This window comes from Vidua macroura, chromosome 28 (genome assembly GCF_024509145.1).
Source record: "Vidua macroura isolate BioBank_ID:100142 chromosome 28, ASM2450914v1, whole genome shotgun sequence".
Lineage (NCBI taxonomy): Eukaryota > Metazoa > Chordata > Aves > Passeriformes > Viduidae > Vidua > Vidua macroura.
The window spans coordinates 2,585,975-2,612,744 of NC_071598.1; the positions used below are offsets into that span (position 1 = coordinate 2,585,975).

The window sequence follows — 26,770 nt, forward strand, 5'->3', positions numbered from 1 at the left end:
CCATCCAGCTGTGGACCTGCAGAGAGGATTTTTGGCTCTTCCTGATCCCAATTAACTCCACAACAGCTCCAAACAAGCTCAGCCATGTGAGTTATCCCAGTTTCACCATCCCGAGCCCAGATCAAGTTCTACCATCCCTAAAAATCACCAAGAATACAATTTTCCTTACCCATCCATAAAACTACTGGGCAAAAGGATAAGTTCAAATCCTGGGGCCTTATTTAGGGTTTGTTGATTAAAGTCAAGGTGCTTCCGTAGGAGCAACTGTCCATGCAGCCATTAATTGTATGGATTTTAGAGGGGTCCCCGTAGTATAGCTGATTTTTTTTTTCCCATTAAAAATGGCTTTCCAACAGCCAAATTCTTTTGAGTGTTCTCTGGTTTAGTTGGATAATTTATGATTTATTTTATCAAACTTGTCCTCACCTTCCAATTTCAGGAGAGGAGATGCAAAGGAGAACTAAACTCTTTTGTTAGGCTAAAATGCAGAAAAATTCAAAGCAATTGATTACCTCTATGAACTTCAATATCCAACTGGCAAATACTTACCATTTTTAATGACTCAGGATAAAAGTGCATAAATCATTCAAATACATGTTCACCCTTTTAAATGCACCCTTAATATGAAGCATAACTGAACTTTAGGTGTTCTAACTACATGGAAAACCCCAGAGAACCCTTCCCCTCCTAATTCATACATTGAATCTATAAAATAAACTCAGTACCTCATGAAAAATCCGATTCACTCAAATCCCTAAGTGCCACTCACTCGTCAAGCTGGGTCTTTGAGACTTAGCAGTTAATCTTAGTACCTGAATATTTTAATTGAAGCAAAAAATGGAAATGGGGGAAAGGTGAGGAGGGTGAAAAAATTCCTACATGAGCTGTTTACCACAAGGTAGGTAAAAGTTTCTGAGGGTTTTGTTAATCAGAAAGAATCCTATATATCCTTGCACGTGAATCCAGTAAGAGGGGGGAAAGTGAGGAGCAATTGCAGCAGTAATAATATATCTCAAACTTATCACTACATTTTTGCATCATCTGTTTTCATTGTACAACTGGAGGAAAAAATCCAAAACAGGGTTTAGTTTCTACCTCTACATACAATAAGTTACAAGTTTATTTATTTAAATAATTGTAAAACATCTTACATTTTTTAAAGAGGTTAAACTATAAGCAAATACACACATACACCAAAGTTCCATCATTCATGTCAGTTTATCCTAGAAATTCTTTCATGCTGGTACCCTGTTTTGTTGAATTGTTTTTCTGCATAAACTAAATCGATATCTGAAAGGCTCCATAGAAAATAGAAACTTCAACTTTTTTACCCCTACAAAGTAAAACAAATTGTATCCAAAATATCAACCTTGAATCATTTTGCCAATTTCTTTTTTTTTCCTTTGAATATTTTACAAATCTTAGGAAGGTTTTCGTGTCTTCCAGGAAAGACTTTGCATTTCTAATTCAATTCTGCCAACTCTTGTTCATCCTGGCTCTTGCTGATTCTTCATGCCCAATGTTTGAGGAGTTGATGTGGTTGTGTCAGAAATATGAAACTGGTAAATGATGCGGACTTCTATCTCGTCCAATCCATAAAAAATGTTCCTTTTTTTCCTGGGCCTGGCTTTTCCCCAAAAAAGAGCTTGTAGTGCTATTTTTTTCTTTTTAGTGGTCCATCACAATAAGTAGTTTTGTGCTGTAAAAGAAAAATGAAAAAAAAAGGAGGAAAAAATGGAAGAGGGAGGAAGAGCAGCAAAGCTGCCCCTTCCTTACATCGGGGGAATGACAAGACCAGTCATGGCTGAAAAAGAAAAGTGAAAAAGATGAAATTGTGACAAAATGTTATGGAACAAAATATATTCGAGCCCTTCACCCTCCTGTGAGCAATCAGGAATCACAGGAAGGGCCGGATCTGAGGCTAAATTTGAGTTTTCGTGTCTTTAAGTCTTTTGGTGCTGCAGTGAGAACTGTGAGGACTGACCGTGACACAGGCAATGGGCAAAGGGCCATTCCAGGGTAAAAAGGAATAAATTTCTTCCTGTGTGGGTGGGAGGGACTGGGAGGGAATTCCCAGAGCAGCTGAGGCTGCCCCTGGATCCCTGGCAGTGTCCAAGGCCAGGTTGGATGGGGCTTGGAGCGACCTGGGACAGTGGGAGGTGTCCCTGCCCATGGCAGGGGTGACACTGGATGGGATTTAAGGTCCCTTCCCAAACCACTCCATGGTTTTCTGATTTTGTGAAAAGCCCAGGCCACCAGGGTTACTAAATGGATGAAAAAGAGAGAGGATTAATTCAATTCATGTGCGTTTGCAGAAAAACCTTCCCATTTTTGAGTTCTTATCTCTGGAGAGAAGTCCTTGGAGGTGGACATTGCTGAGAACTGTCCCCAGATTCAGACTTCTCAAGCTGAACACTCAAAACCATCCTCAAAAACCAAAACTGAGCAGGGTCTCTGCTCCCTACCCACCCTGCTCATCTGCTTGGAAGGGCTGTGAGCAAGGAAAAGTGTGGAAGCAAAGGGAACTCCCCCCTGTGCTACTGACGAGACCGAGCCAGGGAATTCCAAGCCCTGAATCACGGGCCAAGGCCCAGGGCTGGGCTTTGCCAGTCTGGTTCCAGTGGAAACAGCCTCACTTCCTCACTTTGTTTCCCCCACATGTCTGAGTCACTGCAGCCCTACCTGGCACACTCCCAGAACACCGGGTTTATGTAAATTATTTATTAGTCACTCTTCTGCCTTTAATTGCAGCTCTACTCCTCGTAACCAACAGCAGCAACATTTGGAGCTGCCTGGAACCAGTGCTACTCCCCAAGGTTTTGAGGGGTAAGTTGAGTTTAGATGTATTTATATAACAAATGAGTGAGTCACGTTTTCAAAGGGGCCTCGGTGCAGTGCGAGGTCCTAATCCTGCAAAGATTTATGTTCACTGAAATTTGTGGAATTATTGGTGTGTTTAAAGCCCTGTCCCACTGAGAATTCATTTCACCCTTTCCTTGAGAGGGTTTAGAAAAGTGCTTTGGGCAAGTTCCTGAGTTAACACAAGTCTGTTACTGGAGCTGTGTTTTTAAACAACTGTGGATATGGTCTGTGATTTAATACAATAGGAAAATAAATATTTTCATATTTTCTTACTGACTGGGGCTAAAGTCCCTGCCAATTTTAGCTGATAGCTGAAAGGGAAAGTGAAACCCAACAGCCCGAAGTCAAACAGATACCTTTTGTAATTGCTTTGGAATTTGCTGCTGTTCCTCATATTTTCAAACCTAAATAAAGCAGGTAAACACTTTCATGCCTGTTTTTGGGATATGTGTGAGTGCATTAGAAGAGAGATTTTCTGATGACACCAAGGATGCCGCTCCATTCCTTCTCCTCACCCCAAACCCCAAAAATAATCCTACTGGTGGTGTCCCAGAGTGACATGGAGAGCTGGGTATTGACCCCATGCCTGCCTTTCTGTCCTTAGAAGGGAACACTTGCTTTAACCTTGGATTTCTGCCCTGCTCCAGGCTCTGCTGGGCTGGAGGAAGAGGTGAGCGTGTGCCCTCCGTGTTGGCTCCATCCCACAGGTATCCCAGGGGAGCAGATCCTCATGCTCTGCTCCAGGCAAAATCATCCAGGCTGCCTCCAGGAGTTTAAAGTGTTTGTCTGAGGTGTCCTGGCTGGGTCTTTGCCTGAAGCAAGTAAGGGAGCCCCTGCACAGACCGTGCCTGGCTTGTCCCCATCGGGATGACCTTTTCTGGCTCTTGGATGTCTGGGGACAGGGGCTGCACCCCTGGAACAGCTTAGCACAGCTTAGTTTCAGCCATTCAGGGCTGGTGCCAGTATAGCTTGAGCTCTGTTCCCAAGAGAGTCAGTCCATAATGGCATAAATGCTTTTTTGTGATGCTATTTCTATTAACAGTATTTTCACTTTTTTTAATCAAGGAAAACTACCAGCAAAGCAAAGCAAAGTTTAAACCTGAGTTTCTGCTACTTCTCTTCAAAAATATTTTGAGAAAACTTGTAGATGCGTTATTTTGGGAAGTTGCTTAACTTTAAATGAAAGCACATTTTTTTACTGTAGGATTAGAGATATTAATAATAAAATATGTACTGGAATGAACAGGTTTCCAGAGGAGCTGTGGCTGCTCCACCCCTGCATGTGTCCAAGGCCAGGTTGAATGGGGCTTAGAGCAGCCTGGGATAGTGGAAGACATCCCTGCCCCTGGCAGGGAGTGGGATGGGATGGGTTTTAATGTCCCTCCCAATCCAAATGATCCTGGGATTTCGTGATTCCATGATCTGATACAGCAAATTCTTTAACACAGAAAATACAAGCACAGCCTAATTTGTGTCACTGGCATTTCATTTTCAGTCTCACCTCCTCCTTTAACAAAGAATGAGTCGGTGGAGGAATATTGGCTGGAATTCTCACCTGGTTTTCTCCAGCTCATCTCACGGCTTCTCTCTCTTTTCACACACCCTGCTCTGCCCATTTCCACCCCACCTCCACTCCCTGTTGGGGCTGCACTGTCAAAAGCCTATTCCCAGCCTGGATTGCTTTTTATTGAATGTTTGGGAGGTTTGGATTAAGGTCTTACACTGCTAGCAAAGCTGTAATTATTTTTGCCTGTATTACTATATATTGAATCGATGTAACTTTTCAATAAAGGTGGTTCAATGCAGGACACTCCCTGATGAGTTGGGAATATAGCAACCACCAGTCATTATCCCAGAGGGTCTTTTTTTTTTTTCTCTTGGAGGGAAATGGAAAAAGAATTAGAGATGAGCCTTATTGTATTAACCTTGACAGCTTGCAATTATCAACTGAAACACTTGATTAAAATTGTCACAAGGTTGGAGAATTTTTTTATAAATAAATAATCAAAGATGGGTAGCACCCAGATGATCTGGTGATAGGCACCTTTAATGGGTGTAATTAATAATGATCATAAGCCTGGTGAGTACAAGTGGCCTTTGGAAAACTGTCTTGGAGTGGAAAAGGACTCGCTGCAATTCAAACGTGAGAACTGGGAAGGGGATTAGTGCTGAACTCCAGGATCATGGAATGGTTTGGGTTAGAAGGGACATTCCAGCTGATCTCATCCACCCCCTGCCATGGGCAGGGACACCTCCCATTGTCCCACAGTGCTCCAACCTGGCCTTGGACACTTCCAGGGATGGGGCAGCCACAGCTACTCTGGGCATTCCATCCGAGCCCCTCACTGCCCTCACAGGGAGCAAATCCTCCTAAAACTCATTTTTGGAAAAAAAACCCTCCCTGTAAACTGCTGGAATAAGGGCAATGCAAATCTGAGGATGAAGATTGTACAGCTGCTCCTGTTTAGACTGGTTTTAATCCAGGCTTAAATACTGCTGTGGTTAACATATATGGAAGCTCTAATCTAGTTTTTCATTGCTGTCTGTAAAGAGGATGGCATGCTCTGAAGGGCTGGTAAAGAAGAAGAAAAAGACGACGAAGAAGATGAAGAAGAAGATTATCATCCTCTAAATGATATCTAACTCTATAATATATGTTATTATTAGATATTGAGGAGATGTTTTCCACATGTCATGAGTGGGGAAATTCAGAGTTAATGGGCTTTCGAAAGGGGCCTGCACAGATTCACTGCTTGCCCTGTGCTTTTGCTATTCTCTCTCCAGCAGCATTTTCGGATGCCTAACTGTGATGAGTAAATCCTAGATTCCATGCCCAGCACACCTATCCCTGGCTTCCAGCCCCAGAGGGTGGCATGGCAGAGGGCATTATCCACCTCCCACTGCCTCACTCCAGGCAAGAAGCCTCTTTGGGAGCCTCCTGTTGACTTTTTGGCCACATCTCTCTGTCAGCACTGTGGGAACGTTAATTTGGATATCAGGCTGCGTGTACCTGGATCTGTTCCAAAGCATGTGCTCCCCAGCTTGCATCAATTTAAATATTTCAGCTGGAATTTGCATCCATGGCTGAAAGAGTTCAACAGTTACCAAGACCTGGCATAACAAACCTTGTTTCTTCTTGCTGTGCCACTGACCAGTCCTGCTTTATTGGACACTTAAATTTAACTGTTATAGAATGTGAATATACTTATGTTTGTGTTGATGTATAGGTAGAAATCCCAGAAAGAAAGGGATGTGATTAATAAATTCTGTATCCATTTATCTCTGATTTGGTTAATTCAGCGATTATTCACAACCTTAACTCATAGATTAATCCTGACCAGCTCAGGACGGGACTTTGGTCAGTAGAAATGGATGGATGTCAGGTTTTAGCTTTGAGATTTTGTTCTATTTAATATTAAAGCTCAATTTTTAGAATCTCTCATTGATTACTGATTTATAGGCTGGATAAAATACATGGTATACACCAAACAGCATAGACAGCACCAGCTGGTCTCTAGTACTTTATTCCTTTATAGGCTGAAAGAGAGAGAAACTCCTTCTAAGCAGAGCCTTCAGTGTTACTTTAAGGAAAATTATTAATTGAAATATTTCAGTAGTTTCCTAATCTGTCCTTTTTCTGTCTCCCAGAAGCAGCCTGAGTGGTTTTCTCTCTGATTTGTGTTTAGCACCACCTCAGGTAACTCCTTAATATTTAGGCTTAATATTTGGGCCTTCTTTACATAACAGTTAGACAAGTTTAAAGCAGACTTAAATCTGTGCATTCACATGATGAGATCAATGGATCTAGCCATTCATGGGAACAAAATTTTCTTAGGAAAGTGTGGATTTTCTTGTAATTGGGGCACGGGAATAAGCTGTTTCAGAATTCTCTGAGTTAGCTTTTAAAAATGTTACTGTTTTTGTTCAGCATACTTAGAATTTCCTTATTACATAAAATAATCACACTTTCTGCAAGTTCCTGTGGCCGAGCTAAGGGTTTCTATCACACCCAGCCAAACAGGTGCTGTTTGTGGGGCTCATTTGGAATTACCACTGGCTCTTGGCACGGCTCAATTCCCAGAGCTCTGTTTCCTAGGCTATCTCTAGTGAAGTCTGAAGGAGCCAGATGACTTCCCAGGCCCTATAAAGGCATTTTTTATGGAGACTTGGAGCATATTTATGTGCTGCACACACCCCCCCAGCCTGTTAAAAGCAAGAATTCGGTACAGGTTTCCATTCTTATCTTACTGTTCACATTTGTTTCACAGATCACCTTTAAAAGGGCTGTAAATGGGCTGTGGGGCTCAATTCCCAGGCTGAGCCTAAGTCTTGCAGCAGGTTTGTGTTCTGGACAGAGCTGAGGATTAACTCTGCTCTGTTTAACAAGTCCCCCAAGCCTGAGGAGAAGTCATTCCCCACAAAAGAGTTGATATTCCCTTATATTCCAGGGAAAGGTGTCCCTGCCTGTGGTGGGGGTTGGAACTGGATCTTTAAGGTCCTTTCCCAGCCCAAACCATTCTGGGGTTGAAACTCATTGGGTCAGAACCTTCCTGTGGAAATCAGTGCCTGGCCCCTGCTCTAAAGCCAAAATCTTGGATTAATCCTTTAATCCAGCTGGGCTGGGGCAGATTTTCTCTCCTGAGCCCTGTAGTACCCATGTGATGGCACTCAAGGTGATGATTGGTGGCACTCAGGTGGTGGCTGCATTCACCCAAATGGAAGCTTTAATGGGAATTTACAGGAACACATTCCTCACCTCTGAAGCCGTTCCCGTTGCCGCTGGAGCAGGCGGGAGAGGGAGACCCTTGGGGTCTGATGACAGGAGCAAAGGCACTCTTCTGTTTGACAGCAGGGAACACCGAGGAGGAGAACGGGAGGATGGAAGAAGTGCTGGAGGAGCCGACTGTTGGACTTGAAGACATCACTGCCAAAGGACAAAAAGGAATTTCTCATCAGAAATTTGCCATTGTCTGACTCCTTGTTTTACCTCTCAAAGGAGGTCTCATTCTCTCAACGAGGATAATTAGAGTAAGTCTGAAGTAGAGAGGGAGTTAAACTGAATAGGTCAGAAAAAACAGTTCTTAATTCTTTCAAAATTAAGGATGAGTGTGCCAGAAAATTGAAAATCATCAAGGGAAAAACAGAGTCAATAGGAACTGTAATGGTCTGTCCACTCAGTGTCCTTGGGATTCGGAAAGGTTGGCAAATCCTGTGTCTTCCCCAGTTTTTTAAAAGTTAATTTTCCTTGGTTTCAAGCTGCTGCCTAGATTTTACTCTAATTGGCTACTTTTTAAAGAAGAGCCTTGCAAGAAAAAAGCCCCTTTCTATCTCCAATAACTTGTCCAGGAACTGTTTGCTGATCTTCCAGAACAATATCAGCCATTCCTCAGCAAAAGGAGGAATAAATAACAATATTTCATGTGCATTTCCAGGTCTCTTGGTAGAATTAATTTGAAATCATAATAACACAAGAGAGACCTGGTCCCTTCCTTATGGAAAGCTCCAGAAGAGGGGATAATACTAACACTAATACTAACACTAATTTGTTTAACTCTTCATACATATATAACATATATTTAATTATTTACTTACACCATAGATGGTGGTGTATACTTTTTTGTTGTTTTTCACACATTCCCTAGACAAAGGGAAATCAAGGTATGGGAGGAAAAGTGGCCGTTCATGGTAAAACAAGCAGAAATTGAGAGATTAATTCTATTACATGTTATATTTCTGGTTATGAAGTTAATATGGTTTCACAGGAAATTAATCCCCAATTCAGCTCTCAGTTATTGATAATGCCTTCAAACTCATAAAGATTATTTGAGTGGCTTTTACCCAGGATTTACAAAGCCTTCGTGCTAAAAGCAGTGGCTACTCGCTTAATAAAGCTGCAAATTGCACCTCATTTCCCACAGTGGCTTTGCCACTCAGGAATCTGCATAAGGATAAAAAATGGAGGAAAATAAAGAAGTAAACTTCATGACACCCAAACACAAAGAGAGCCTTAGACCGGATGTGCACTACAGCCATGTGTGCAAGTTTCTGGGGCAGGAGGAGCAGGGTGGGGTCAGGGTGCGCGGGCGCGGCGCCGTACGTCCGTAGGGCGAGCCCGTCGGGGAGCCGTTGATGAAGCCAGGGGAGCCGGGCACGCCCAGGTTGGACATGGGCACGTTGCTGTAGCCGTTCATGCTGTTGCTGGAGGTGCTGTAGTTGGACTGCTGCGGGGTGGAGCTGGACGAGTACCCCCGGGGGGAGATGCTGCTGGTGTTACGGATGTAACCTGGAAATAAAACACATTTCAGAACACCTCCGTGGCTTAAAGCTTCCTCCTGCACATCCCCTGCTTAAATAAATGTCATTGAAATCCAGATTATTTAAAACGTTTAGGCAATAGCAATAAATTCAGTGGTTTTTCCTGCACTTTAAGTTCTGAACCAACTTTTTGAGGTGATCCAATGTATATTTTTCCAATAAAATTTAATTTATTAAAATTTTAAATTCATTCAAAGACCTGGACAACATTGTGTGTGCTTATGTTTACCTGGGGTAGAATTTATAATACATGGGATTTTCTACCATTGAATGGGGGAGGTTTTACTCTTCAAATTATTGTTGAATTGTTAAATTACAGATAAATTGCAGATAAAGCAAATACATTACTAAGGGGAAATGATAACCCATATAAAGTTTGTAGTTTAACTTTTAATTTCCTCTACTTGGGAGAAAGAATAAACTGGATAAGTAAAACCCATTTTTGTTGTATTAAAAATGCTAACAAATATTTTAGAGCCAAAATTTAGCCTTTTTTTACTCCAAAAAGAGAGTTGAAAACTGTAGCTACCAGCATAAAAGGATAAAATCATTATTCCAGCTGCAAAAGGGTCTTTCTATGGAAAAACTTTCATTAGAGACACTGATACAGTAATTACATTAAGAGTAGTCACTATTTAGATGTAATATTTAGGTATACCAAGTCAGGTAATTTCTGCTCATTTACATTATGAGGTTTTAATTCAGGGCTGGTAAGACCTTGAAAAAATGAGCAAAATTATCTTCATGATGGATTTTAACTGGGCAGATAGAAAATTAACTTTAAATGACCTGGGTTTGCTGCCTTAGAGTGTTTAACACAGCCAATTATTGAGATCAACCACAGGCTGCGTGTGCTAAAAATCAAAATATTCAGGGCACAGAAAAGTTGATAATTCTTTCAATGTTAATACATTGTTTTATGGGTTGTTTTCCTCACAATCAATAGTGTATCTGGACTAAATGTAATACATGCAATATATGAATGTTGGTAAAATGAACACTGAAGCAGCTGCCTTAAAAACAAAAAAAAGGAAAATTTCCCACTGCTGTGTGAGTTTTTTTTCAGCTGCTGCCATTGCTGTTTGTGAAAACAGAGATATAATACCAAAAAATTGATATTTTGAGGGGGACAGGGAGAGAATTCAGGGGCGAGTTGGTATCAAAAGTAATCAAAAATTATTTCAGATAAGACACGGGGGCAGCACCACCCTTTGGGATGCCCAGAGTTAAAGCCACCGCTGGGCACACGGAGAGGTTGGAGAACAGATCCAGGGGGAAAGCGCCTGGGAACGTGGCTGGGTTGGGGTTTCAGGGCCCAGGGAACGCTTCGGGGCTCACCCTGGTTGTTGCCCTGCGCCGACTCGGAGATGCTGACGCCCAGCTGGCTGCCGTAGGAGTTGATGCCCATCATGGAGCTGTGCGCCGGGGAGCTGGACAGCGCGGGGATCTGCGCGGGGTTGCGGGGCACGCTGTACAGCGCCTCGGCGATGTCGGCCGCGCGCTTCAGGATCAGGTCCTGCGAACGAGGGACAGCTCAGGGACGGGACGGAGCAACGGGGAACCTTCCCGGCGCCTGGGCTGCACCGTCCCACCCCCAGCAGCCTGACCTGGTTGTTGTGGGGCGTCCCGTACAGGGCCTCGACCAGGTCAGCGGCTCTTTTCAGCAGCATCTCCTGTGGGGAAGAGGGAAAGAGGTGTTTTAATGGCAAAAAATAGCTCCGGTCAATAAAATGAAGTAAAATAAACATATCTAATAAATAAAGAAAATAAATAAACAAAAAATAAAAGAAATATATAATAAATAAAATAAAATTTAAAATATAGAAATAAAACAACAAAAAATAAATGTATAATAAATAAAAATAAATACAAAGTACAAATAGTTAAATAAATTTGTAATAAATAAAATACCAACAAGCAAATAAATATAAAAAACACAATAAAATGGTAAAATAAACTAGAACAGGAGAAAATAAATAAAATAAAAGACAGAACAGACTAGACTAGACTAAAGTAAAATAAAAGAAATGCAATAAATAGATGAATAGAATAGAATAGAATAGAATAGAATAGAATAGAATAGAATAGAATAGAATAGAATAGAATAGAATAGAATAGAATAATTAATTAAATGGAATAAAACCATGAGCTAGTATTCTCTCAAGTGACTCCAGTGTTTGTCTGTGGTCACTCTGAAGCCCGGGTGCGCTCACGTGCTGTGTTCAGGTGTTATTTGCCAGGCACCTGAGGAATTTGAGCCGTCCCAGTGGGTCAGAGCAGCCCGCCCAAACCACGAGTCCCTTTGGAGCCAGCGGGGGCTGATCCCTGGCTCGGCCGTGCCGTGGCCGGGGCTCCTCCATCACCCGGAGCTCTCCAGAGTCCTGAATCTGCTCCACTTCAGCAGCACCAAACCGGAGACAAATCCCAGACGTCCCCGCTCCCCCGGGGATGTCAATGGATCCTTTTGCATGGACACACGAACGTGTGTAGGATTCAATACATTCCTTGGCATTTGGGCTCAGGGACGTGCCACCAGGGATAGGGCAGAGCACAAGGACAATGAACTGGAACGTTCACTGGATTCAATTTAGCAGCAAAATTACGCAGACACTGTTTGAACTCTAACATACAAAAATCACTGTGGGTTCTACACAGTCCCATTCTTGCCAGACTTACAAATAATTGGTGAATTCAAATGTGATTGTAATTTAAGATATAATTGTGTCTCTCTTATGAATTAGAAGTGAAAAAAACACATTTGGTGGGCTGAGTGAAATGCTTAAAATTATTTTACCTTAGCTAATCTTTCAGGGTCCCCAGGATGTCTTGGGATGACCTTCTGCAGTCTTTGGAAGCCGTAATCTATGGTAGGTTCATTTAAAGCTGGAAGGAAAACATCAAACCCCACCCCATTATATGGCTGTATCTAAACATGTACTTTTATATGGCTCTGTCTCAATAGGGCAACAAAGAAATCATGACTTCTGCACTTAAAGCTGCTCCTGTTTCCCTGGCTGACTTCCCATCTTCTATCAAAGGCTGAGTGAATAATTTGCAAGATGCAGCAGCACTGTCACAAAATACTCCTTTAAGGATGAATGTTTCACTCTGGACAAAATCATGACAGTAATAAAGCAAATTATGAGACAAGTAGACACCAGAACAGGTCTTCTCCTGCTGGTTACACAGCCAGAAATCAGACAGCCGTGTTTGCTCCTCTAATAAACACATTCCACACACGCCCCCAATGTTTTGCAGTCCCGAAGTAGGGCACAGTTATTCATTAGACACATTCCCTTCCCCAGTTGTGTGTTCTGCATACGCTGCCACTTCCCTGTAATGATCTTAATCTCTGGTGGATAAACCAGGATATTTTGACCCAGATCCTCAGTTAGCAATAGCTGGCAGAGCCCTACTGGCATCGTTGATTATTTCAGAAAACTTCAGACACTTTCCTAGTCTCTGCTAGGAAATCGCAGCAATAATACCCGAATTTCTGATTATTCAAACTCCAATTTAAATTGGTGCAGAACCCAAAAGTCAGCTTGCAGCATTCTCTGTGCTTGAGCTCTGCCTGCCTCTAACACCTCAGCAGTGCCACTGAGCACCAGCACTGTTACAGGGATCTTTTTCTTTGAGTTCCCTTATTCTTCAGAATGCATATTTTAACACAAATGACACATTCATGCTGAGGATTCTGCAAATAATTTCATGACACATTTAATAAGTAACATATGTAAGTACTTTAGCACTACCCTCAGTCAGTGCTGGCTTAGACCTTCTTGTACCATTTGTGGTTCTTTTGGGAGGGGAAAAAAATCTTTATTTTTTAAAATAACTAGCACTGTCATTGGCACAGCTGAAAACCCCTGATTACAAGAGATGCTGATGGTTCTTATTAAATGATCCAAAATTTCCTGAGCACCTCACAGGAGAACCATCTTCTGCACCAGGAGATGGACCCATCACGTGAGACAGAGTTTTACACTGATCCAGGTTCCCTGTTTGTCCCTGCTCCCTGTTTGTCCCTGTCTGCCTTTGGTATAACAACATGAAGGTAAAAGGTCACATTCTCCACTGAGATACATTTTATATTTACTTTTTATTAAATAATTATGGCATGGCATGAAGTTTAAATATTACAGGAGATAATCAAGTGGGAATTGAGCAGAGAAAACCCAGACCTGAGAATTTAGTCTTGGCTATACTTAGAATGTCTTTGCTCTCCACTGGGAGCCATTCTGGTTTGCTGAAGGAGTTTAATAATACACATTTCAGCTGCCACAGAATCTACATCCCATTTGGGAAGAGGAGTTTTTTGGGGGGTGGGCTATTTTGCCAATAATCCTGAGAATTAGAGGCCAATTCTCTCAAGAGCCCAAACATCTTTATCTGCCATTTCTCTTCTTGATCACAAACCTATTCATTTAAGTGATATATCTAAAGCTAAAGAAATGTGAAATATATAGGAATTCAAAGGTGAAATATACAGGGATTCAAATATATATGAAGTTACTAAAAATAGCTAGTGGAAATATGCAAAATGCTAATTCAGGAAGAAGAAGCTGGCTATTATTCAACAAACATTTTTCCAATGGATTGACATGGACAGTTTCATCCTGATAGATCAACAGCAGCAAATCATTTCCCAACAATGCTGAATTGTTCGCAGGACTCAGCCATCCTGAATCAATGTGTACATTATGTCTTTCAGCACAAAGGTTTTCTGTACAGCCTGCAACAAAATTGCCCACTACTGGTTTTATTTATTAATGGAACAAAAATATCTCTGTTATGAAATCCTGCGAAAAACCAGTACCAAGTATTTGGAGGAATAAATGACACCTTCCCAAGTGGAGGCCAAAGATGAAGAATCCACCAGCAAGTTTGAGCAGCTTCCCCACAATACCACTTCCACTGAGGAAAGAGCTGCTAGGTCAGGAGTGATTTATCTGTATGTTACATAGAAATATGCCAGAATTATGTCCAAATGTTCATTGATTCAGAGACCATAAAGGGGTCTGACACACGAGCAGGCTGTTCATTGTTTCCTAGAAATCAGATATCTGAAATGAAACCCCTCAGAAAATAGACTTAGGTACAAAATCCCTTTAGCAATCCTCAAATCCAGAGTTTCAGGCTCAAGGGGTCACTTGAACTTCCCAGAACAGTTTAAAAAACTGGGCATGGCATGATATAATTTATGCACAAAAAGAGAAGCCACCTAGGGAACTAACTAAATTATCAGTGAGCCTGTAAACCTCTCCCTAGCACAACTGTTTTAACAACAGATTTGTTGTACAAGAGTAGGGACGGATCTAAATGTGTCACCAACTATCTGACTTTATTTATGTGAGCCTCAGAGTCTGGACAGTTCTTCCTCTTTGATGTTCTTTACCCCTCAAAACCTGTGTTTTCATCTTAAACACAGCTATTCTGACTTACTGGAATAGGAGGGGGAGAAGAATTCTCACAGCTGAGCAAGTTCTTCCATGACACTTGGCTGCATCTGCCAGAGCTGCAGCGGCAGCTCAGCCCCTCTCTGCAGGGCCTGGCTGCGACAGCCACGCAGCACAATGCTGGCAGTGTTCACTGTCTCACCACACATCACAGACATCGGGCTGCTGGAGGAGGAGGGTGCACGATTTACCCCGAGTGGCAGCAGCTCGTGCTGGTACCACCCTGGGAGATGTGGGACAGGGCCACGTCCAAGGGCCTCAGCGCAGCTCTGTGGCTCACCTTGGATTTACCCCACAAAGCACAGCACAGGGGAAACAGGAGAATCAATGTCTGGAGATCTCTAGAAATATCCTGAACCCATAAAGCTGCAGCAGACGGAGAGCAGTTTTTGCAGCGGGCTGCCCAACCTTTAAGGTGTTAACTGAGAAAAGGCACCTCTGGCATCAAAGTTTGAATCATGGAATGATTTGGGTTGGAAGGGACCTTAAAAATCATCTTGTTCTACCCTGCCACCATGGGCAGTCACACCTTCCACTAGTCCTGGATGCTCCAAGCCCTGTCCAACCTGGCATTGGACACTCCCAGGGATGGGGCAGGCACAGCTTCTCTGGGCAACCTGTGCCAGGTCCTCACCACTCCCACTGGGAGGAATTTCTTCTGTAAATCTCACCTAAATTTCCCCTCTTTCAGTTTGAACCCATTATTCCTTGTCCTGTCACTATAGATCTTGATGAAGGGTCCCTCTCTGGTTTTCCTGTCATCCCCCTCAGATTCTGAAATTCTCTATTTCCCCATGTTTCTCACAGGCTAAAGCAGTGAGAGCAGGAAATGCTTCGTCACCTCAGCTTTTTCTGTCCAAGGGAACTCACTCTTCCAATTTATAGAGCTCTCTGCATCCTTGTAAGTGTTGTTTCTCACAACCAGGAAACAAGAGCTCCAATCTCCTTACAAGATTTAGCAAACCAGCACCTTCCCATCCCTGGATCCTGGCACAGAGGCTGATACAGCACAACCCAGAGCCCAGCCTCTCCCACAGATGATTTTATATTGCTTTGCTCTGACAAGGTAACCCCTGGAGGATTTCTGCTCAGCAAGGAAAATTATGTTCCAAATCTTCCTGATACACACATTTCCAGGTTAGCATCTCTGTGACAAAGTAAATGCAGAGCTGTGATCAAAGCTGAACTACGAAAGCCTACAAGATGTGCCCTCAGCTGGCATAAACTGGTGTGTTATTAAAGCCAAGGGAACTATAATGGAACCACTTACAGCAGCAGAGAATTTGAATTTGTGTCGTATTAAAAGCAGAATATGAGGCTACAGCAAGATTAGCAGCAGAGAACAAATGTCTTTTTATTCCAGGAGCAGCTGATGAAAGGAAAGCAATTCAGAACAGGGATGTGTGTGCAACCTGTATCCTAACCAGATGAAGGCACACACAGGGACTAAATGCCTGGGTGTGGTTGTGGGATCTCATCCTGTTGAGACTTTTACCTCAGCTGCTTTTAAAGAGGGTTTTGACCTCAGACCGTGGTGGACAGTATGTAGAGGGGGGCACCTTGTTGGGTCACAGTGGGAACTGTGAGTTCTTGGGAGCCAGTATGCTAATAGGACTATCCAATATTTGCTCAAGTTTCCTTGTTCTTTTTCTCTATTGGTTCAGGGCTCTTTTCTTATAAGGGCATGTTCTGAGTTCACATTCAGGATTGGACCTTTGCCCTCAGATGCCCCTGTACTTGGCTGCGTTTGCCCTGCCCACAGGTCTTTGGAATCTAGCCTCTGTAACCTGTGGTCATCACATTTTGTTATTTTCATTATTAAAGTTTTATTTTCTGGGCTAGTCCATTGCTCCCATTCCTCATTTTTAGCCAGCTTCTCCTGGCCAAGCCAAGCAAGGAGATCACAGCGAACTTCCAAGCTCCTTATGTGGTGATTTAAAATAGGCTTTTATCTCTCATTTTAAGTATTTCATCTCTTACTTCAGCTGCTAAAGTTGGTTCAGCCACTGCCATTCCCCTCCAGCGAGCCATTTGTCTGGGTTTTTGCTCTACTCTCCAGCACATCATTACATGTCTACAGAATCCTGCTGGCTTCACTCTGACAGGAAGTTTTCCATGTGGGAACCTTATGGAAAAGTCCACATGTCCCATTTTGGTGAGGAGAGGAGGCTGATGGCTGGGTTGCAGCACCCCTGAGTGAGAGTACTTGGGAGTGGAAACACTGAGAGCCCCAGAAGTGCAGCAGTGCCAGCACAGCACACTTTGCAGAAGCCCGACATAAAGACACATTACAGGACACCGATGAGCTCCCATAACAGCCTCACTGTGCCAGTTAGATTTACCCTTGAAATGTATAGCTAATTTTTATATTCATCTTTCCAACAGTTTGTCATTTTCTTCTTCAAACAATCTTAGTGTGACTCTTTCCAAGAAAAGAAAATATAAGAAAGAAAAACTCAAATATAATCAGGTTGAACATAAATATTTGGTTTCATATTCTGTAGGCAGACCCTTGTTGTGACAGCATTTGGGAAAAATATTAATGTGCAGTAAAAATGCCTTATGAAACCTCCTCGTTACACCCCCAAAAGTCACCACTGCCAGAGTGGCCTTGGATGAGCAAAAGGGTAAATTAATTAATTAATTAATTAATTAATCAAACCAAGGGTTGTCAATACCAATCACCAACACAGCTCCTGCAGCCCAAATCCCAGGCACCCACCTGTGTAAATGAACCTGCCTGGTGCTCCTTTGCAGAACTGTTTGGATTTGTAGGATAATGTCACCTCCACCACACCGGGAATGTGCCGGGGAGGCGTCTGGACACGGATGGCGTGAGGTGTGATCAGCTGGGAATGGCAACAGGAGAGGCACCATCAGGTGTCTGTTCTATTCTTTTACTTCATGAGTAAATTACAGAAAAGTTTGGGTTGGAAGAACCCTAAAGATCATCCAGTCCCACCCCCAATGAACACCTTTCTCTATCCCAGATTTCTCCAAGTCCTGTTCAACCCTTGGACACTTCCAGGGATGGAGCAGCCACAGCTTCTCTGGGCTACCTGTACCAGGGCCTCACCACAAAAAACATCATCCTCATTTCCAACTCTACCCTTGTTCACTTTAAAACCATTCCCCCTCGTCCTACCATCAGAAGCCTCAGTAAAAACTCTTTTTTTTTAAATTATCACTATAGATCACCTGGGTTAGATCCTAGCCTCCAGGGAGAGGATCACACATTTTAGAATGGATTGTCATCAAGAAACTTGCACTGTTAAGCCCTTTGTTTAATTGATGGCTTATTCCTGGGCCCAGATGGATTTTTTTTCTCCTTCCCAAACTTAAACCCTTTCTTTATTTCTCTACTTTTGCTTATGTAAATTAACCTGTGTAAATAATAAACCCTGTGGAAAAATTGGTAGAGTAACATTCATTAAGTTCATCAGTGGGTAAAAAAAAGATACGGGAATATCAAATGTCTCCTTCAGCTCATATCAGGAGACAATTTCTAATAATTTCTTTGATTTTATAGACACCTAGAATTGTTCAGTTCCATTTTGGGTATCATTCAATAATATCACAGAGCAAGGCAAACACATTCCATTAATTCCCTCCACACAAGTTTCTATGTCCCAGCTCACAGAGCACCATGGAACGGGAACAGGAATTAACCCCGTTCCTCTGCAGAAAAGGGAAGTCTCTGCAGCTCAAGGGCAGAGGGGCAGCTGTACCCACCTCACTCCACACCAGCATGGTCCCAAACACCACCTGCAGCCCATCGAAGAAGTTGTCCCCGATGATGATCACCATGGCTCCCCCCGTGGTCCACCCCTCGCTTGGGCTGATGGCTTTGATGCAGGGCGTGGCTGCATAGAACAAAAAACCATCTCTTTAAGGTGTCTTTTTTCATCCCCCCAACAGCTTTGAGGCCTGGGTGTAAATGCCTGGAGCAATTCCTGTGAGCATCAAACACCCCAAGTGATGCAAAACTGCAGCTGAGAGCTGCAGCTCCAGCCATCCACACCTGGGAATTCCTGAATTCCCACTGCTAGCAGAGGCCTAGGACATGTCCCTTCCAGCCATTCACCCATGAAGGCTGCTCACCACTCCACAAACCCCAGTATGTCAATAAATAAATATATAAATAAATAAATAAAGGAGTGTTTTCTGCCTTGCAAGTGTTAATTACTTGCCTATTCATTACTGGCACTTAACATTGTGTCATTAAAGCCTAATAGGCCAACTGTAGTGGGTGTAAAAATGAAATGTTTAAATGATTGTGCAGAGACTGCTTAAAAAAACAAAATAACACCCACTGATTAGCATATGATCCCACAGACACAAACCCTGTGGAAAAAAAGGTAGAGCCACATTCATTACATTTATCAATGGGTAAAAGAAGATATGGGAATATCAAATGTCTCCTCCAATTCATATCAGGAGATAATTTCTAATAATTTTCTTGATTTTATAGAGTCTTTCTTTTTTTTTTTTATTTTTTTATTTTTTTATTTCTCTCTTCCATATGTTCAAAGCCTATGGACTATGCATCCCATCAGGAACCCAATATGGTTTCCAGGCCATAACCAAAGTCAATCCATCACTCCATTCCCAATGTTGACAGGGTCAGAGGTGGAGGGGAACTTTGGCAGCGCTCCAAAAACATGAGACTCCTTTGAACAGCCAGTCAATCACATCCAATCAGTCAAGGAAAAACTGGATGGCTTCCTAGGCTAGGAATCCTGGGATTTTCCTTCTACCATTTCACTGCCCGCTGGGGGAGAATTAACACCACTCTGAATTCTTTACTGATTCAATCATTTTCTTCCAGTTCATTAATTCTTCTTTTAGGCTGATACAGGGCACAGTTAAGAAGTGGGGCAGCAAAACATTATAATGAAATAATATCCCTGCTTGTCTTTTCTACTAACATCACCAGCTCTTCTCACTTTCAGTGGCTGCAGGAGAGGGAAAAGCAGGCACTGATAGCACTTTCCAGCATTTTCCAGTCGTTTTTGAGCACTGTCTGCATGAGGGAGGTGGAATGTTTTGGGAATGAAAAGGGAGAGGAGGGGCCAAACGTTTTGAAACTTAACAGATACAAGAATTTGTAATTGCTTGAATACAGTCCCCAACCCATCCTGGAGCTGGCCATGAGTCTGGCTTAGCCAAACAAACTCCCATCAATTAGTGTCAGCTCCCTCTGCGCATCGTTAGGCTCCGTGCACAGTTTGTTTAAGGGAACCAGTGACACTTTTTCATACACATCTTGTGCTGGAACGGCTCTGTTTAAATAAGATGTCATCTTGCCTAATTTGCCTGAAATCAAATCTACCCCAGCTGAATGAGAAGGCTGAAATTTAGATAATACTTGGTGTTTCTGTGTTTTTCATCTTTGCCGTACATACTAATTAATAAATTGCAGGGGGATGGGGAGTCAGTCCCTTAGATGTGAGGAGGATCATATTTTGCATGCAGTAGACACTGTTTTCCTGCCTCTGCCTTCCCCAAACCCCCTGAGGCTCTGCAATTCCCCCTTAGCTCTCCTTCCCTCCTGAAAACAAACAGAAATGGAAGAACGGGTAATTTCTGCTCTGCTCTCCAGACAAAACTCCCACCTTCCGAGGGGTCGAGTCTTCTTGCTCTCCGCCCGTGCTTGGAGTTGTTGTGCACGAACATGTTGTCAGACACTGCCAGCACATGCCCATCCACGTTCACTGTTGTTGATAGCACCACCTGGATATTTAGAAAGAGAAGGAAAAAACAGCCAGGTAAACAATTTATTTGAAATTCAACTTGTTAAGGATTAATTATTCAGTTCAGCTAAACCGTTGTTTCGTAAAATGGCAGCACGCCTTGCAGGGGTTTAAGAAGAGGTGAAAATATTTTCAGTCTTCATTCAGTGCATTAATTGCATTTAACACAGCATCCTGTGGGCTGTATAGGAGCCTCACTGACCCAGCTCCTGCAGGATGAAAACTCCTTGAAAACAGGACCTAATATCATGCCTGGTTTTGACATGTGAGTGGATGGTGCCTCCTGAAAAATGATGAAAAATCAGATGAAAAATCAACTGAGCCTGAGCACTCCAAACCAAGCAGCAGGTTTTAAACCTCAACCTCCATGACTGGGCTCCAACCTGAATTCTTAGAGGAAATAACTGTATATATTAATTAATCCCACTTTAGTTTTTTCAGTATCCAAAGCTTTAAATCCCATCAATGCAGAAAGATGCGTGACTTCAAACCACAAACTTTTGGGAAAAACAAACACTGTTTTAACTCCAGAAAGAAGATGCCCTCTGACAGAGTGGTTTGGACCATTAGTTTGTGTAAATGAGTTTAATTCCATCCCACTGCCACACCTACAGTAATGCACAGGCATGGAGAGTCAAACCCTGGATGTGTTCATGGATTTTCACAGCCTCAGATGTCACAGCCGAGGTAAGAAAATGTCAAGCTCTAATTGTTGATAAAACTCTATCCAGCACAGAGCAGGAGAGACCTTGCCCTCCCCAGGCTTAGGCAAGCTTAAAGAATACTTTCTTTCTCGAGACAACTCTAATTCATTCCAAAAGGCTCTTGTCATCCTGTACTCTTATATTTCTCAAGCATTCTTGTCACAGAATGTGTTGTTTTTGTGTGCCAACTGATTTCCTCATTCCCATTAGGGTGGGGTGTGACTCCATCCAAAGGGAACGTTTCCCTCATGACATAGCTGAGCCCACTCAGATGCACTTCATTATTTTCCCTTAAACAATGGAAATAAATTTAAGTCTCTCACTGGCCAGCCCAGAACACACTATGGAAAAGGGGAATAGGCCTGAATTATTCCAGTGTCTGAAATATTTACGACAAGTGTTTAAATTGCAACCAAATGTAAATAAAAAGTGTGTCTTGTATATACAGTTACACTATGGAATAGAGACATCTCTGAGCTCACTTACACGAGTGGGATAAATACACACCCACCTGCTCGCAGGAAGAGAGAACAGAGGCAGGCTTCAAGTGTTCACACATAGAATGGAATCATGGAATGTCCTGAGTGGAAAAGGGACCCACTGGGATCATCCAGTCCAGCTCCTGGCCCTGCACAGAAACCCTAAAATCCCACCCGGTGCATCCCTGAGTGCTGTTCAAACACTCCTGGAACTCTGGCAGCCTCGGGGCCGTGCCCATTCCCTGGGGAGCCTGGGCAGTGCCAGCACCCTCTGGGGAAGAGCCTTTCCCAAAATCCAGCCTTTCCCTGATCTCCAGCCTGACCCTCCCTGGCACAGCTCCAGCTGTTCCCTGGGTCCTGTCACTGTCCCAGAGCAGAGGTCAGTGTTGGAATCACCTTTTGGATTGTGCACAACACAAGAACCACATTTTGCTAGGAGATGTAGAGATCCTCACAGCAATGTCAGAGTAATGGCAAGAACCAGCCCAGAAGACAAGTGCTGAGCATCCTCTGCTCCCTCAGCCAGCAGGAATGAAAGATGCACTTCTAGACCTCTCTCCATGTGTCGTTCCATTTTTATCCACCTCTCCCATCCATGACAGGAGGGCCAGAGCCACTTGGCCTGTCACAGGCTGGGACCCAGGGTAAATAAACACAGCATTCTCGTGGACAGGACGAGATGCAAAGTTCACATCTGGAGCAGAACCTTCTCAAAGTTTGGGACCTTTTTTGCTGTAACCTGAATTTTGGCAGAGACCTTTGTCATTGCTACACCACCACCACCCAACTCTTCATCCATGGTGTGGAGAAAGGACACGTGAGATTGTGGACATCAAAATGACTGAATTTCTTCACTTTGCCCCAGCTGTTCCCTCTTGCCTGATGAAGATCACAATACAATTGTTTTATTCTGGAGATTAAAAACCAATGTTTTATGGATAAAAGAAGGAGGAATGTGCATTCCACCATGGTCTCTAACTCCCAGGCCCTTCCCTTTCACAAGCCAACTGCTTTCCCCCAGTGAGTATTTCCTGGGTCATGAAGGGTGACCCTTTCCATCTGGAATCAATCAGTCAACTCCTGACAACTTCCTGAAACACCTCACTCCATTTCCTGTTCTCTCCCCCTTCCCTCTTTCCCCCTGGTTTGCTTCACTCTTCAAAACTGCAGGCCACAGCAGCTTAATGTTAGAGGGTCAGACACAGTTAGACTCCAAAACACTACACAAGAACACCTTTGACCTTCAAAAATCTTTACATCTTAGCTAAACAAATCAAGGTCAACATTTCTTACCATTACGTTGTTAACCATTTCTATGCACTTTTGCCAAAACCCTCCTGAACACGTATTTATCAACAACACTTGTTCTCCCAACATCGTAAAATAGTCCAAGCCCTTTTGAAAAAACCCTGTATTTAGTGCTGATGAAAGGTGATGTAAAAACTTCCCTGGAGATTTAAATTCTGACTTTTGCCCACAGTGCTGGCAAATGGTTCTGGTGAGTTTTTCTTTTCCTGCCCTGATGGCACCACTCCTTGTGTATGACAATTTGGCTTCTTTGCCTATTCTCAGTGGACGATCTTTTACCTAACACCACTTGTTAATGCAAAATTTAATCTAACGGGAATGATCAGAGAACAATAAAATAGGTCAGGTAGGCCATGGATTCTGGTAATTGAGGCTGAGGGCCAAATTTTAGGCACAGACAGCATAAAAACTTAAGATTTTGTGCCACCCAAAAGCTGGACCAAACTGACACCTCTGCTGAGGTTTCAGAGCACAGCAAGAAAGAAAGAAATAGAGAGGGCAATGTTTTATTCCTTCATCCTTCCAAACACAGATCCCATCTCCCTCAGAACACTGGGAGAATTACAGGATTCTAAGCTGTTTTCACACTCCTTGAGGTTCTCCCTGTCAATCTGCAAAGGTCTTCTTATCAGCTGAGAGGCCATAGCCATTAACCAGTGATTCCCCCGCAGTCCTGGAGAAATGTTGGAGCTGTATCTCCACATTATTTTTGTTTCCCAGGTGGATTTCTGTAATGCAATCCTTGCTCAGAACCCACAGGGAGGGTTCACCTCCCGTGACATCCAGCCAAAGTGTCTTTAGCACTTTAAACTCAGCTTCTCTGAGCTATACTGCCCCTCCTTCACCTCCCTGCACAGCTCAGGGGGTTGTGTTTCTTTACAAACCTTCGCCTGGGTATTAAAAATTTCCCTCCCCCAACTATGTTATATCAGTATTTTTATATTCTAAAGTGTGCTGATCTTCAAATCACAGATATGCAAATCCATTCACATCCCCAGATATAAAATCTGTATCAGTCACAGACACCTATTTAGACATATGGTACAAACATTCCAGGCATACAGGCATTTACTTACATGTAACGTATCTCATCACTGTGTAAATGATCTCTCTCAAAAAATTCCTGTTACCATTCCAAGTGTGGAAAAAATTCTTTATGACATTGTACATCTGGAAACAATATTGCATTCCTGATGCACTTTCCCTTGTAACTCTCTAGTCACAGCACCATGTTATTTTAACTTTCCAAAAAAAAAAAAAAAAAAAAAAAAAAACCTGCTATGAGGATTTTAAATTATTATTAATAATATTATTGTTGTTGTTGTTGTTGTTGTTATTTTCCAGCTGAGTGGAACGAAAGATGTCAGGCCTCATCCTGCTGCCTGGACTTGGACAGGGCTCCCATTGATGTCAACAGGAATTTTGGTTGAGGCAGTAACAGGAGGAGAGGCTCCTCCAGATATGATCGGTTTGCCTCAGAGATGGATTAGGCATAAGATAAACAATGTGAAAAATGCCAGCAGCCTCACTCTGCTCAAAACTTCCATGGAATTCTTTGGGAAATCCTCTCCAGGACCCTGAGCCTGCAGACTGGGAGCTGACAGCAAACTGGGCACTCGGTCTTCACCCCAGGGAATCTGAAGCTTTTTGGGACACAGGGGTTGGACACCACTCCTTGGTCACTGACACCTTGTCTTCAGCTATTATCCACAGACAAACAATGGAGCTGCTTTCATAAAATCATTTGCAACCATTTCCACCTTCTGCCTTTGACACTTGTCTTGTTTTAAAGCCTGGTGATGAGGGAATTTATGACTTACAGCCTAAATTTATTCCTAGTCAGTTTATACTTAACATTACCTTTAAAATTATTATTTCCCTTCTTGACCTTCCTGAGGGTAATTTCAGAGAACAGTTCCACCCCTCCTCAGTGCAAGTATTTGAGCCAAGCTCTTGTCCAGGCCCTGTCCCCTTAATGATCAATTCCTGCACCTGTTCCAATGTCATTTTGCTCGCCTTTGACTGTAGTTAATCCAGTGTATTGTACCCAAACAAGAAATCAGAGGGGCCCAATGCAACAAATCCCCCTCCTTTCTGCTGGCAGTCTGAGACTGAGTGGATCTCATCTGTGGTTTGTTTTTAAAGGATGAGACATCACTCTTTCCCCATGGATATTTGGCCTTCACATCTGAGCACATTAAGCTCCTTGAGTACTTTTTCTCTTGCAGTTGAGTCAGTCCTTCCCTTACTCACACAGAATCTAAAATAACATCACCTTTTGTTGGGTCAGTCGGTACCTGATGAAGAAATTTGTCCCCGCCAGTAACAGGCCCAGGCTCTGCTGACACCAGCTGTATTTGTTTTGAAATCTCTACCTGGGAAATTCGTCCCCCATCATGATTATTCCATGTAGTATTCACCTCCACCAGCAGTTCAGTGATCCCTATCCATATCCCAGCCTGACCATGGGGTCTCTGGCACATTTCTTCCCCATCAGCCTGAGCAGGATTCTGATTTAGAGCAGTTATGTTTTATCCTTGCCATCCTTTTTGCTTCCTACAGCCTACATTCCTAACTCCCAATATCATCCCACCCCTCTTAATCATTTTCCATTTCCCTGAGTGACACAGACCCCTCAGAGCTCTGGATTAGAGCGAGCTGGGTGAAATCCCAGCCCCAGCCAGCTTTGCTCACGTGCCTGATGATGAACTGATCCAACCACTCTGAGGTCAGGAAGGAAACCTCCCCAGGGGTGCACCTTGTTATTTTTCCTTTCTCTTCCTCCCTAGAGCATCTAGAGGAGGGGGGGGGTGCCTGCCAGGAAACATTCCATGTCATGTTTTCTGCTGAAAACAGAGGGCAATTGCTGACCTTTCTCTTTTTGCTCCTAAAAAAGGACATTGGTTTAAAGCTGACCACTGTTAGAACCAATGTCTGCTGCCTCGTACCCCTCCCTGGCACTGCAGGACCTGTTTAATCACTGTGCTCCTGGAGGAAACAGAATTCCCAATCAACAGGAGCCTAATGTGTGAGCACCAGGTCTCAGCTGAAGCATTTCAGCTGAAGAGCCTCATCTTAATTCTACAGAATTATTGTCCCCCTTTACACACCGGTCGTTACCATTAAAGTATCATTGGGCTTCAATCAAGTTCTGCAGGAGAATTCCTCATTAAATGGAGGGCATAGTTTTTGGGGCTTTTATTTTTATTTTAAGTTCCATTCCTGGGAGAATCCCTCACTGAGAACACAGCCCTCACTAACAATACCTATATAAATTCAATTTGCAGAGGAGCTGAACTCAAACCCTGTGTTTGAATAAGTAATTTTAGGATGATTTTTGCCTCAGTTTTCCACCCACCAGCTTTATTTGGAAATATTATAATTGATAAATAACCAATATTGTTTCAGTTAATGCTATTGTTTCAATAACGCTAAGACCACAGAGAGATTTCTGCCCCCCCCCTCAGAAAAGTTAGATCCAAACTCCTCCTTCAGCTCAGCATCTGATGGAAATCAAGGATTTGAGGATCTTTTGGGGAGTAGCCAGCATGGGTTTGAAATCAGAGCTGACACACAAGGACATATTGCTCGATCCTCTGTGGGTTTTGGGAGCCACCAAGTAACTATGAAAATATCCCTTAGTTCTAGAAATATTCTCTTTCATTTAGTTCTAGAAAGAGTCTCCCTGCTTTAGCCACTGACAGGCATTGAAGTAGTGATTCACAATAAAATCATGTTACTACAGGGAAAAAAAAAAAACTCACTAAAATAATGATCACACATTCCTTAACTTCTGATGTAAAACATAGTTTTCAACAGCACAAAATCATTGCATTTGGTTAAAAAAGGAAGGCAAGAGGATCACAAAGCAGCTGGTGTTGCTCTCCAAA

General features: G+C 42.9%; 1 protein-coding gene across 9 annotated transcripts in view; it reads right to left on the bottom strand.

The window, feature by feature from the left end:
* Positions 1 to 1,116: 1,116 nt before the first annotated feature.
* EBF2 (EBF transcription factor 2) overlaps positions 1,117 to 26,770 on the bottom strand; it is a 120,513-nt gene continuing 94,859 nt past the window's right edge. For 2 of the 9 annotated variants that reach the window (XM_054000554.1, XM_054000550.1), the window contains 9 exons: positions 20,252 to 20,369; positions 18,369 to 18,499; positions 17,359 to 17,485; positions 11,972 to 12,060; positions 10,785 to 10,850; positions 10,516 to 10,693; positions 8,960 to 9,145; positions 7,619 to 7,810; positions 1,117 to 1,804 (listed from right to left, as the gene is read on the bottom strand). In XM_054000554.1, the coding sequence (XP_053856529.1) occupies positions 1,773 to 1,804; positions 7,619 to 7,810; positions 8,960 to 9,145; positions 10,516 to 10,693; positions 10,785 to 10,850; positions 11,972 to 12,060; positions 17,359 to 17,485; positions 18,369 to 18,499; positions 20,252 to 20,369 (1,119 nt within the window). In that variant the 3' untranslated portion in view covers positions 1,117 to 1,772. Of the gene's footprint in view, positions 1,805 to 7,618; positions 7,811 to 8,959; positions 9,146 to 9,300; positions 9,304 to 10,515; positions 10,694 to 10,784; positions 10,851 to 11,971; positions 12,061 to 17,358; positions 17,486 to 18,368; positions 18,521 to 19,569; positions 19,573 to 20,245; positions 20,370 to 26,770 lie in introns of all 9 variants that reach the window. The other 7 variants (XM_054000555.1, XM_054000553.1, XM_054000552.1 and 4 more) reach the window with 7 other exon arrangements.